Below are 14,660 nucleotides of genomic sequence, written 5' to 3' on the forward strand. Positions count from 1 at the left end.
CCCAGAGAATGATAATAATGATTGTATTTAAGTGCTTACTATGTGCCAAGCACTGTTCTAAGCGCTGGGGTAGATGCAAGGTCATCAGGTTGTCCCACATGGGGCTCACAGTCTTAATCCCCATTTTACAGTTGAGGTAATTGAGGCACAGAGAATAATAATAATAATGATAATGATGATGTTTGTTAAGAGCTTACTATGGGCTGAGCATTGTTCTAAGCTCTGGGGTAGATACAAGGTAATCAGGTTGTCCCACCTGGGGTTCACTGTCTTAATTCCCATTTTACAGTTGAAGTAACTGAGGCCCAGAGAATGATGATAATGATGGTATTTGTTAAGCACTTACTATGTGCCAAGCACCGTTCTAAGCAGATCAGTGAAGTGACTTGCCCCAAATCACACAGCTGACAAGTGGCAGAGCCGGGATTAGAACCCACGATCTCTGACTCCCAAACCCGGGCTCTTGCCAATCTGTAATTCATATAACAGCCAGGGGTTTAATAACAAATCATGCTGAAAAACAGCATGGCCTGCCGCAAAGGGCACGGGCCTCGGAGTCAGAGGACCTGAGTTCTAATCCGCGCTCTGCCAATTTTCTTGCTTTGTTGTCTGTCTTCCCCTTCTAGACCGTGAGCCTGTTGTTGGGTAGGGATTGCTGTATCTGTTGCCGAATTGTAATAATAATATTAATAACGATGGTATTTGTTAAATGCTTGCTACGTGCAAAGCACTGTTTGTACTTTCCAAGTGTGTAGTACAGTGCTGTGCACACGGTAAGCACTCAATAAATACGAATGAATGAATGAACTGCTTGCTGTGAGACCTTGGGTTAGTGACTTCATTTATCTGTGCTTCAGTTCTCTGTCCTCCCTCCTGCTTAAACTGAACTCTATGCGGGACAGGGTCAATCAATCAATCAATCGTATTTATTGAGCGCTTACTGTGTGCAGAGCACTGTACTAAGCGCTTGGGAAGTCCAAGTTGGCAACATATAGAGAGACAGTCCCTACCCAAAAGTGGGCTCGCAGTCTAAAAGGGGGAGACAGAGAACAAAACCAAACATACTAACAAAATAAAATCTGTGTCCAACCTAAGTAACTTGTATCTCCCCCAGCTCTAGAACAGTGTTTGACACATAGTAAGCTTTTGACAAAAACCGTTAAAAATGCAGTAATGGCCGTTCTCATTGAGCATCGGTTATTTTGGTGCAGGAACATTCTGATGCCTCCAAAAAGAAAACTTTCGCGACATATGCATCCACCCCATTTGGCTCGAGTCCTACTTTTGGGGGAATTTTTAGCTTTTTCATCTCGTGCTTTTTTTTCCTCATAGTGAAAACATTTCTTCTAGTCAAGAGGATAACTTCCTAAAAATGTGGAATGAAATTGAACTGCTAACAAGTGATGACACAGGAAATGGTTGCCTCAGTATTGGTTCCAGGGAAGAACATGGAACAGCTCTATATCAAGTGGATACCTTAGTTAAGATATCGTCTTCGGAGAAGGTAAGAGCGGGGACTGAAGGTGAGTCGGAGTAAGCAAAAATGCAGTATTCGTCAATCAGTAGGACCTATTCAGTACTTTCTGTGTGCAAAGCACTGTACTAGGCACTGGGGAGAGTTTAGAAGACTTGATCCACGTCTTCTAGGAGTTTACTGTGTAGGGGGAGAGACAGGCAAAATGATTTGCAGATAGAAAAGAGAAGAAAAATGGATATGTAGATGAATAAATGCTTAAACTATAGGGTGTGTGAGACTGTGAGCCCATTGTTGGGTAGGGGCCGTCTCTATATGTTGCCAACTTGTACTTCCCAAGCGCTTAGTACAGTGCTGTGCACACAGTAAGCGCTCAATAAATACGATGGAGTGAGTGATGGGTACAGAAATGCTACAGGTAGGTGCAGAAATACTGAGGAGGTAGTTGGGGTTGGGCATGTCCTAGAGAAGCAGCATGGCGTAGCGGATAGAGGCTTGGGAGTCAGGAGGTCATGGATTCTAATCCCGGCTCTGCCACTTGTTTGCTGTGTGACCTTGGGGAAGTCTCTTAACTTCTCTGTGCCTGTTACCTCATCTGTAAAATGGGGATTGAGACGGCGAGCCTCACATGGGACAAAGGACTGTGTCCATCCCGATTTGCTTGTATCCACCCCAGCACTTATAATAATAATAATAAGACTGTGTAATAGACTTTTAGACTGTGAGCCCACTGTTGGGTAGGGACTGTCTCTATATGTTGCCAATTTGTACTTCCCAAGCGCTTAGTACAGTGCTCTGCACATAGTAAGCGCTCAATAAATACGATTGATCAATCAATCAATCAAGATGAATAATAATAGCATTTATTAAGCGCTTACTATGTGCAAAGCACATCTCTATATGTTGCCAACTTGTACTTCCCAAGTGCTTAGTACAGTGCTCTGCACACAGTAAGCGCTCAATAAATATGATGGAGTGAATGATCGGTACAGAAATGCTACAGGTAGGTGCAGAAATGCTGAGGAGGTAGTTGGGGTTGGGCATGTCCTAGAGAAGCAGCATGGCGTAGCGGGTAGAGGCTTGGGAGTCAGGAGGTCATGGATTCTAATCCTGGCCCTGCCACTTGTTTGCTGTGTGACCTTGGGGAAGTCTCTTAACTTCTCTGTGCCTGTTACCTCATCTGTAAAATGGGGATTGAGACGGCGAGCCTCACATGGGACAAAGGACTGTGTCCATCCCGATTTGCTTGTATCCACCCCAGCACTTATAATAATAATAATAAGACTGTGTAATAATAGACTTTTAGACTGTGAGCCCACTGTTGGGTAGGGACTGTCTCTATATGTTGCCAATTTGTACTTCCCAAGCGCTTAGTACAGTGCTCTGTACATAGTAAGCGCTCAATAAATATGATTGATGAATAATAATGGCATTTATTAAGCGCTTACTATGTGCAAAGCACTGTTCTAAGCACTGGGGAGGTTACAAGGCGATCAGGTTGTCCCGCGGGGGGCTCACAGTCTTAATCCCCATTTTCCAGATGAGGTAACTGAGGCCCAGAGAAGTGAAGTGACTTGCCCAAAGTCACACAGCCGACAATTGGCGGAGCCGGGATATGAACCCCTGACCTCCGACTCCAAAGCCTGGGCTCTTTTCCACTGAGCCACGCTGCTTCTCTTAGGCTTAGTACAGTGCCTTCCACCTAGTAAGTGCTAGACAAATATAATTATTATTGTTGTTATTAAGAAGAAAAACTGGTCATAGCCTGGAGGGAATGTTATTTCTTAAGGGCTGTGAGGATGGGGAAAGGTTAGGCTTGGCATATTTAAAGTGCGAGGGAAGTTTAGGCAAGAGGAGAGTCCTGAGCAAGGGGTCAGAGGTGGGAGAGACTGAGGAGTAGGTTAGTTCGAGAGGAGTGGAAGAGTCCTGTGGGAGGATATAGCGGAGCAACCGAGAAGGGAGATTTGACAAAGCAAAAACTCATCAGGGGTGAATTCCCCAAAATAATTGGCAGAGTCATCTGGGACATGAGGTGGGGGGCCCTGTGGACTTCAGGAGGGAGTTAAAGCTTTAGAATAATTGGGACATAAAGGAAAGGGACAATAGGCATTCATGTTCTATTAGATCATCATCATCATCAATCGTATTTATTGAGCGCTTACTATGTGCAGAGCACTGTACTAAGCGCTTGGGAAGTACAAATTGGCAACATATACAGTCCCTACCCAACAGTGGGCTCACAGTCTAAAAGGGGGAGACAGAGAACAAAACCAAAAATACTAACAAAATAAAATAAATAGAATAGATATGTACAAATAAAATAAATAAATAAATAGAGTAATAAATATGTACAAACATATATACATGTATATTAGATCCCCAAACATTCTGGCTACGACTAACAGAAAGTGGCTTTGAACACGGTTTTGAAACTGTTGTTCTTTCTTACCCATTTTCCAGAATTCGAGTGCTCTTGTCAAAGCCCCACGTTAAATGTTTCGAATCCTTGGCCCTAAACGGTCACCTATGCCCTCGCACATCCTAGTAATATGTTTTGTTTTGTTGTCTGTCTCCCCCTTCTAGACTGTGAGCCCGCTGTTGGGTAGGAACCGTCTCTATATGTTGCCAACTTGGACTTCCCAAGCGCTTAGTACAGTGCTCTGCACACAGTAAGCGCTCAATAAATACGATTGAATGAATGAATGAATGTGACATACACATATGACATTCCTGTTAATATTTTTAGGTGTGAATTTCAATAAATTATTTGCAGGGCATTCGAGCCCCAGGTAGTTTGTCTTTCAGGTAGTATTTCTCAAACTGAATCCTGAGGACTTTTATTTTTATTTTTTTTTGTGGTATTTAAATACTATGTTTCAAACTCTGTGGCAAGTACTGGCATAGAGACAGATCTATCAGGTCAGATACAGTCCCTGTCCCACATAGAGCTCACCGTCTAAGTAGGAGGGAAGACGGGTTTTCAAGCCCCATTTTAAAGTTGAGGAAACTGAGGTACAGAGAAGTGACTTGCCCAAGGTTACACAGGAGGCAAGAAACAGTGCTGGGATTAGAATTTAGGTCCTCTGATTCCCAGGCCCACCATGTGCTCTTTCCACTAGGCCATGCTAATTCCCGTGGCCTGTCGTTTTTGAAAATGGGTCACCTCCTTTTTACTCTCGGCCCTTTCCCTGATGCTGTTTTAAAAATAAGACTTTGATGCAGCCTGCCTTAAGTAGTCTGTGGATTTGCAAAGTCTGAGGATCACTACTTCAGTGCTTAGTGTAATCATCAGGGATGGTATTTATTGAGCCTTGTGTGTGCAGAGAACTGTACAGTTCTAATTGGTGGTAGTAGTAATTCATTCATTCAATTGTATTCGAGTACTTACTGCGTGCAGAGCACTGCACTAAGCGCTTGGGAAGTACAAAATGGTATTGAATGCCTACTAAGTGTTTGGGGAAAAAATACTGTAGGCACACAAAACATGTTCCCTGCCTCGAGGAGTTATGGAGGAGCCAGCCAAGCTATTCACAAGCAGCGGAATCAGAATACATAGAATGTTTAGTCAAACACATGCTTTACTTATATTTCACAAAGTTGAATAGGATGTGGGAAGGCATAGTTGACTGTTTTAAGACCAAGTATTCAGAACATTTCATGGAGAAAATGGCAGGGTATAAAGATACATACCTAAGGATTGCGGGACTGAGGGTGGGATAATGATAATAATAATGATGATGGTATTTGTTAAGCGCTTACTATGTGCAAACCTCCTTGGGGAGGTTACAAGGTGATCTGGTTGTCCCTTGGGGGGCTCCCAGTTTTAATCCCCATTTTACAGATGAGGTAACTGAGGCACAGAGAAGTTAAGTGACTTGCCCAAAGTCACACAGTTGGCGGAGATGGGATTTGAACCCATGACCTCTGACTCCAAAGCCCGGGCTCTTTCCACTGAGCCACGCTGCTTCTCGTGATGAATATCATCAAGTGCTTAAAGGGTCTTGATCCAAGTGCATAGGTGAGGCAGGAGGGACAGTGAGTAGGGGGAAATGAGGGCTTTGAAAGTGGGTAGAGTGGTGGTCTTTCTGATATGAAATAGTACATATTTGCTATTCTATTTATTTTATTATGTTAGTATGTTTGGTTTTGTTCTCTGTCTCCCCCTTTTAGACTGTGAGCCCGCTGTTGGGTAGGGACTGTCTCTATATGTTGCCAACTTGTACTTCCCAAGCGCTTAGTACAGTGCTCTGCACATAGTAAGCGCTCAATAAATATGATTGATTGGGTAGGGACCGGCTGTAGATGTTACCAACTTGTACTTCCCAAGTGCTTAGTACAGTGCTCTGCACACAGTAAGCACTCAGTAAATACGAAGTACAGTGCTCTGCACACAGTAAGTGCTCAATAAATACGATTGAATGAATGAATGAAAGGGGAGGGAGTTCCAGGCGACAGGGAGGATGTGGGCAAGGGTTCGGCAGCAATCAATCAATCAATCAATCATATTTATTGAGCGCTTACCGTGTGCAGAGCACTGTACTAAGCGCTTGGGAAGTACAAGATGGCAACATATAGAGACAGTCCCTACCCAACAGTGGGCTCACAGTCTAAAAGGGGGAGACAGAGAACAAAACCAAACATACTAACAAAATAAAATGAATAGATATGTACAAGTAAAATAAATAGAGTAATAAATATGTACAGACATATATACATATATACAGGTACTGTGGGGAAGGGAAGGAGGTAAGATGAGGGGATGGAGAGGGGCGAGGGGGAGAGGAAGGAAGGGGCTCAGTCTGGGAAGGCCTCCTGGAGGAGGTGAGCTCTCAGTAGGGCAGCAGGACAGATGAGATTGAGGTACAGTGAATATGTTGGCAATAGAGGAGTGCAGCGTGCAGGGTGGATTGTAGATCAGAAAGGTTAGGTAGGAGTCGGGGAGCTGATTGCCTTAAAGCTGGAGGTAAGGAGTTTCAGTTTGATGCAGAGGTGGTGGATGGGCAGCCACTGGAGACTTTTGAGTAGGGAGACATGGACTGAACTATTTTTTAGGAAAGTGATATAAGCAGATGAGTGAAGTATGGGTGGGAGAAGGGAGAGACAGAAGACAGGGAGGTTAGTGAGGAGGCTGATATGGTAAGTTCTTGGATCAGCCTGGTAGCCATTTGGATGGAGAGGGAAAGGTGGATTCTGGAGATGTCGTGACGGTAGAACTAACAAGATTTCATGAGTGTTACAGCCTTCTATACTGTACGCTTATTTTGGGCAGGAAATATCTACCAACTTTAAGTAATACTCTCTTAATCACTTAGTACAGTGCTCTGTGCACAATAAACAGTAAATATGATTAAATGAGAGATGCACCTAAAATATCAATCAGGTTATGTGCTTGAGGGACAGGAACGAGGGTGATTCATTCAATCATATTTATTGAGCGCTTATTGTGATGTCTACAGTGGTTGGAAAATCACAGGTTTGGGAGGAAAGATGAGTTCAGTTTTGGATGTGTTAGGTTTGAGGTGTTGAAGGGACATCTAAGTAGAGTTGTCCCGAAGGCAGAGGGAAATATGATCCTGAAGAGGGGTCAGGACTGAGTGGTACTTTTGGAAATCGTCCACACAGAGTTGGTAGTTAGACATGAGAGCAAATGAGTTCTCCAAGGGAGGGGGTGTATGTAGAGAATGGAAGGGGACTCAAAAATGAACCTTGAGGAATCCCCACAGTTAGAGTGTGAGAGGGAGAGGAGGAGGAGCCGCAGAATCAATCAATCAATCGTATTTATTGAGCGCTTACTGTGTGCAGAGCACTGTACTAAGTGCTTGGGAAGTACAAGATGGCAACATATAGAGACAGTCCCTACTCAACAATGGGCTCACAGTCTAAAAGAGTCTAGAAGAGTCTGGGAAAAGGGCGACCAGAGAGATAGGAGGAGAACCAGGAGAGGACAGCGTCAGTGAAACCAAGGCTAGTTAATGTTTCCATTGCTACTTAATGTAACTACCTTTTGTGCATTTGAAAGTGATCTAGTCGTGTATGTCAGAATTATTTTTTTTTCCATCCCATCAAGGTTTCATTAAATCCCCAATTACATGCGTGTAACTCAAGTCACGGATGCACTGTTATAGCTGACCAGTCAGTGACTCTTCTTGACAGTAGTTGCCAGGCCCTCAGGTTGCACCTTCAGTTTGGTGAGTTTATTTCTCTGGGGTTAAATAAATGAGAAGTCAAAGGAATGTAGTAATTAAAGGATCAATTCTTGCCACAATTTTTCTTTTTTTGTAAATGGAGGCCATATGTTTAATAGAGCTACTTTTGGAGGAAATGGGTACCATGGTAAATGATCACCTACTGTTATGTTTTCTAAGGGTTCTGACAGTACAGAGGTGTCCCAAGATTTGTCAGTCTAATGCAGCTTAGTAACTTATTTTGATTCACAAAAACAAAATCAAACAAAACAAAATTGTTTTCCATAAAAACAATGAGATGAGATGAAATGTTTCAGTAACATGGTGACAGGGTGGCACTATTAAAATGCTAAGACAACCAATTCATGTAATTTTGCATCTTACCCAGCTGCCTCAAATTTTACTTCCTTCTCCTGTCTCCAATTATTTGCATTTGAATAATCCTGTTTTTTACAAGGGGAAGTACACTGATGGGCATCTGAGATTATGAAGTGTACATTAATATAGTTTCTTGAAGTAACCTTACCTTGTCTGTGGAATTTTTAGGTACTCAGGTGGATGTAGTGGGCTTATGTCAAGAAGGAGAGTTTCTTTTGGTTGGTGAGAGGAGTGGAAATCTCCATCTTATTCACGTAGCAACAAAACAAATCTTGCTCACTAATGTAGGTTCCATTTGCTGTTCTTTAACTTAATCAATTAACTTACATCTCTTGTGGCTTATTGATAGATTTTAAAACTACAAATCTGGTTCATTCTTCTGGAACTGTGCTAACTCTTAAAGCAGCATCAGACTTGCCTAATTAGTTTCTCAATTGCTTGGCTAATTACAGTCAAGTCAAACTTTTGATAAATATTTCCTAGGAATATACCCTTTTAATTTAATTCATCTTGTGATTTATAGAACTTCCAATTTTTATGAATTACACCCAGGAAACAAAATTCATATGCCAATAACCCATCATCTTGACTTAACAGATGTTTGGAATATTATTTTTATTGACCTTGCCTATGGAATTTCTTTTGCTTTATGCTTAAATTGTATACATTTTGTGCAAAATTTTGATAGCTACAGTTGGAAATTTGCCTTAAAGTATTATCTTCTAATTATGTGCTATTCTATATTAAATAATGCTTTTTTAAAATTTATTTGCAATTAGGCTTTGGTTCAGAAAGCCCCAGATGAAACCCAAAGTACATATCGGGATCTTATTATAGAGAAAAATGATGAAGGTGAGCTTCCTTATTATATATATTTTTTCTTTTTTAACCTTGATATCTTAGTGCCAAGGCTAGAAAAAACAGATGTCCTCTAGATTCCCCTGTTAATTTTATGCTAGCCTCACTGAGTGAAAATTTCATTTTGTTGTAATAAATTAAAAATACATAATTTTTTAGTTTTTTTAAAAATTCAAGGGCGATAATAATATCCTAAGAGCAGGGTTTAGTGATTGGTTAAGTTTGTAATTGCTCCCTTCACAATACACTTGTTTTGTGAAGTATTAAGTTTTAAACTATAAAAGCATTATTGAACTAATTCATTAGGATGCTACTCACTACTTTGAGAGTTCATTGGAATGTGTGTTTGATGTTCCTTTCCTTCAAGGTTTTTTGAGTTTTGTTTCTGTATTTTAGTTTTATTGCACTGTCATATTTTGCATTTGGAAAACGCCTGATTCTTTTAAACATCTATTTTGGGACAATTTGATTATTCCTTGGAAAATTTCTGAAGATTACAAGGCTTCAGGCAAAATTGGCAGTTTGCAATGGATTATTCCTATGATGATGACGGTATTTAAGCGCTTACTATGTGCCAAGCACCGTTCTAAGCGCTGGGGTAGATACAAGGCAATCAGGTTATCCCGTGTGGGGCTCACAGTCATCATCCCCAGTTTACAGATGAGATCACTGAGGCCCAGAGAAGTTGCGACTCACCCAAAGTCACACAGCTGACAACTGGAGGAGCCGGGATTAGGACCCACAACCTCTGACTCCTTAGCTTGTTCACCTTGTACTTCCCAAGCGCTTAGTACAGTGCTCTGCACACAGTAAGCGCTCAATAAATACGATTATTGATTGATTGCTCTTTCCACCGAGCCATGCTCTGTAGGGAGCAAGCACTCAGGACCTGGGTTCTATCCAAGTGCTCAGTACAGATTAAGTCCTAGACTAAGCCTCCCTTTTCCTCTGCTCCCTCCCTCCCCCCGCCTCACAGCACTTGTGTACGTATGTATGTATCTATAATTCTATTTATTTATATTAATGCCTGTTTTACTTGTTCTGAGGTGAACATATATCTCCAATTCTATTCATTTATTATTCCTATATTTGTAATGATCAAACAACACTGGTAAAGTTACACTATGAGAGTATACCTCTCTGAAAACCATTTCTTCCTCACATTTGCTGCAAATTGCTTTAAAGGAGTTTTCCAGTAAAATATCTATTTATGCTCAACTCATTGTGGGCAGGCATGCCTACCAACTCCATTGTATTGTACTTTCCCAATGCTCTGCACACAGTAAGCACTCAGTAAATACCCAAGCTTACGGTAATCGTTTTCTGTTGTTCTGCTCTTTCTGTGCTAGATTGAAAGCTCCTTTAGAACTTGTGCCTTGAACCTTAGCTCTGTCAAATAATAATAGTCCATTAAGCACTTGAAATATACAAAGAACTGAACCGTTATTATTAGGAAGACTACATGGGTAGTAATTCACATAAGGTCTCTGGCTCACAGGGGCGTTCACAGTCCAAGAAGGCGGAAAATAAAAAGCAAAAATTAAATCCAAACAGAAACCGCAGTAGTTGAAGTTAGCGATTCATCCTGCATCTCTTCCCTGCTTCAGTCTTGGCTGTCGTGTTTCAAACGGTCACAGTGTCCCAGCTTTTTGAATATTGGGGTTTGACCTCGGCAGTATTAGGGAGAAGGTCTGGGCTTCAGACCACTCTCCAGCATCCCTGTGGAGGGGGAGGTCCAGGTTGTGGGGTGCCAGACTGCTGCTCGCCCACTGCATAAAATAAACCAACCAACACCAAGTTTCGAAGCTTTCAGGAGACTATTTTTTAATGATGCGTAACACATCCTGCTCTTTTTTTTTCCACTCAAAACCCAAAAAGGACTATGAAATTATAGTGTTAGGATTTGGACTCTGTCCAAACAAATTTGGGTGAGATTTTTTTTTTTAAGTAAAGATCGTGGAGTCTGTTCTCTCCAGCTCTCCTTTCTAAAGAGGGAAGGATGAATTGGAAGTAAAAGGAACACGGCAAAATTTGAAACCTGTGTTTCTCCCCTCATCCCCTTCCCTATTCTTTTGCACTCCGAGACCCCCAAACTACCCTGCAAACTGGGACCAGGTTAGAATCCATGGAATCCGGGAGAATCCGTGTCTCACTCTCTGCACAGCCCTGGATCTTGCTATTGGCCTTATATATGTATCCTGTATATATCCTGTATATATGTTTGTACATATTTATTACTCTATTTATTTATTTTACTTGTACATATCTATTCTATTTATTTTCTTTTGTTAGTATGTTTGGTTTTGTTCTCTGTCTCCCCCTTTTAGACTGTGAGCCCACTGTTGGGTAGGGACTGTCTCTATATGTTGCCAATTTGTGCTTCCCAAGCGCTTAGTACGGTGCTCTGCACACAGTAAGCGCTCAATAAATACGATTGATGATGATGATTGGCCTTGCCGCATTGGCAGAAGAGGCCCAGAACTCCTTTCCAGTGTTCTACCACACATCAATATTTGAGGGTCTAGTATATGCAGAACACTGCACTAAACACAAGAGATCACAAAATAAAAGTAGATGTCAGAGGAATTTACAAACTCACGTGCAGTGATTTTGTGACTTGCTGGGAGCTGTACAGGGGACAGCCACACGTGAACAAACACTTTGACCTGTTTTCAGCGACACCCAAGTCTCGTTACTTCAGCCTCCCAAACCCTGAAACCCCTGAAATAAAATGACTGACAGGATTATCGGAACCTGTGCCCCTCTAGCCAAGTTAGTCTTTGTGCTGGTTAAATCCAGTTTCTAGGATAAGCAAACACAGGCCAGACTTGGCCTTCCCACACAGACTACTCTGCCACTTGGTTGCTGTGTGACCTTGGGCAAGTCACTTCACTTCTCTGTGCCTCGGTTACCTCATCCGTAAAATGGGGATTGAAACTGTGAGCCCCACGTGGAACAGGGACCGTGCCCAACCCGATTTGCTTGTTTCCACCCCAGTGCTTGTTACAGTACCTGGCACATAGTAAGTGTGTAACAAATACCATTATTACTATTTTTATCTCTGGCATCAAATTATTATTTTTTAATCCCTGAAACCCAAGCAATTGTATAGAAAGGTAAGCGCTCCTCTTTTTCTTTCTTGTACTGTAATAGTAAAGACCAGTGCTCAGAGAAATAGTAGCCTTCCTGTACAATTGTTGGTGTTCAGTTTCCTTACTCATCATCATCATCATCAATCGTATTTATTGAGCGCTTACTATGTGCAGAGCACTGTACTAAGCGCTTGGGAAGTATAAATTGGCAACATATAGAGACAGTCCCTACACAACAGTGGGCTCACAGTCTAAAAGGGGGAGACAGAGACCAAACATACTAACAAAATAAAATAAATAGAATAGATATGTACAAATAAATTAAATAAATAAATAAATAGAGTAAAAAAATATGTACAAACATATATACATATATACAGATGCTGTGGGGAAGGGAGGGAGGTAAGATGGGGGGATGGAGAGTGGGACGAGGGGGAGAGGAAGGAAGGGGCTCAGTCTGGGAAGGCCTCCTGGAGGAGGTGAGCTCTCAGCAGGGCCTTGAAGGGAGGAAGAGAGCTAGCTTGGCGGATGGGCAGAGGGATTGGGGGCATTCCAGGCCCGGGGGATGACGTGGGCCGGGGGTCGATGGCGGGACAGGCGAGAGCGAGGTACGGTGAGGAGATCAGCGGTGGAGGAGCGGAGGGTGCGGACTGGGCTGTAGAAGGAGAGAAGGGAGGTGAGGTAGGAGGGGGCGAGGGGATGGACAGCCTTGAAGCCCAGGGTGAGGAGTTTCTGCCTGATGCGCAGATTGATTGGTAGCCACTGGAGATTTTTGAGGAGGGGATTGATATGCCCAGAGCGTTTCTGGGCAAAGATAATCCGGGCAGCAGCATGAAGTATGGATTGAAGTGGAGAGAGACACGAGGATGGGAGATCAGAGAGAAGGCTGATGCAGTAGTCCAGATGGGATAGGATGAGAGCTTGAATGAGCAGGGTAGCGGTTGGGATGGAGAGGAAAGGGCGGATCTTGGCAATGTTGCGGAGCTGAGACCGGCAGGTTTTGGTGACAGCTTGGATGTGAGGGGTGAACGAGAGAGCGGAGTCGAGGATGACACCAAGGTTGCGGGCTTGTGAGACGGGAAGGATGGTAGTGCCGTCAACAGAGATGGGAAAGTCAGGGAGAGGGCAAGGTTTGGGAGGGAAGACAAGGAGTTCAGTCTTCGACGTGTTGAGCTTTAGGTGGCGGGCAGACATCCAAATGGAGATGTCCTGAAGGCAGGAGGAGATGCGAGCCTGGAGAGAGGGGGAGAGAGCAGGGGCAGAGATGTAGATCTGGGTGTCATCAGCGTAGAGATGATAGTTGAAGCCGTGGGAGCGAATGAGGTCACCAAGGGAGTGCATGTAGATCGAGAACAGAAGGGGACCAAGCACTGAACCTTGGGGAACCCCCACAGTGAGAGGATGGGAGGGGGAGGAGGAGCCTGCAAAAGAGACTGAGAAAGAACGACTGGAGAGGTAAGAGGAGAACCAGGAGAGGACGGAGTCTGTGAAGCCAAGGTCAGATAACGTGTTGAGAAGAAGGGGGTGGGCCACAGTGTCAAAGGCAGCTGAGAGGTCGAGGAGGATTAGGACAGAGTAGGAGCCGTTGGATTTGGCAAGCAGGACGTCATTGGTGACCTTTGAGAGGGCAGTTTCCGTGGAATGAAGGGGACGGAAGCCGGACTGGAGGGGGTCGAGGAGAGAGTTGTTATTGAGGAATTCTAGGCAGCGAGTGTAGACAACTCGTTCAAGGAGTTTGGAAAGGAATGGTAGGAGGGATATGGGACGATAACTAGAAGGTGAGGTGGGGTCAAGAGAGGGTGGGTTACTCCTGAAAAGGTTGAAATTTTTTTTATGGTATTATGTGTTGAGCCCTGTTCTGAGCACTGGGGTAGATACAAGTCAATCAACCTATTGCAGTCCCTGTCCCACCTGAGGCTCACAGTCCAAATAGGTGGGAGAATGGGCATTGAATCCTGTTTTGCAGTTGAGGAAACTGAGGTACAGGGAAAGTAAGTGACTTGCCCAAGGTCACACAGCAGGCAAGTGATGGAGGGGGGATTAGAACTCAGGTCCTTCTGACTATCAGGCCCATGCTTTTATCCACTAGGCCTTGCTGCTCCTCCAATTCATTCATTCATTCATTCAGTCGTATTTATTGAGCACTTACTATCATCATCATCAATTGTATTTATTGAGCGCTTACTGTGTGCAGAGCACTGTACTAAGCGCTTGGGAAGTCCAAGTTGGCAACATATAGAGATGGTCCCTAACCAACAATGGGCTCACGGTCTAGAAGGGGGAGACAGACAACAAAACCAAACAAGTAGACAGGTGTCAAAATCATTAGAATAGATAGAATTAGAGCTATATGCACATCATTAACAAAATAAATAGAATAGTAAATATTTACAAGTAAAATAGAGTAATATCTGTACAAATATATACAAGTGCTGTGGGGAGGGGAATGAGGTAGGGCAGATGAGGGGATGGGAAGGAGGAGAAGAAAAAGGGGGCTCAGTCTGGGAAGGCCTCTTGGAGGAGGTGAGCTCTCAGCAGGGCTTTAAAGAGAGGAAGAGAGCTGGTTTGGTGGATGTGTGGAGGGAGGGCATTCCAGGCCAGGGGAAGGACGTGGGCCGGGGGTCGATGGTGGGACAGGCGAGAATGAGGCATGCCTCTAATTTCACTATTTTC

At 43.3% G+C, this 14,660-nt stretch overlaps 1 protein-coding gene across 1 annotated transcript in view; it reads left to right on the top strand.

The window, feature by feature from the left end:
* Positions 1–14,660, top strand: part of KNTC1 (kinetochore associated 1) — a 113,116-nt gene that overhangs the window by 5,843 nt on the left and 92,613 nt on the right. Inside the window, exons 2-5 of the mRNA XM_038762895.1 lie at positions 1,333–1,504; positions 7,542–7,662; positions 8,206–8,321; positions 8,817–8,889. Coding sequence (XP_038618823.1) covers positions 1,373–1,504; positions 7,542–7,662; positions 8,206–8,321; positions 8,817–8,889 — 442 coding nt within the window. The 5' untranslated portion in view covers positions 1,333–1,372. The remainder of the gene's footprint in view (positions 1–1,332; positions 1,505–7,541; positions 7,663–8,205; positions 8,322–8,816; positions 8,890–14,660) is intronic.

Source organism: Tachyglossus aculeatus, chromosome 21 (genome assembly GCF_015852505.1).
Source record: "Tachyglossus aculeatus isolate mTacAcu1 chromosome 21, mTacAcu1.pri, whole genome shotgun sequence".
Classification (NCBI taxonomy): Eukaryota; Metazoa; Chordata; class Mammalia; order Monotremata; family Tachyglossidae; genus Tachyglossus; species Tachyglossus aculeatus.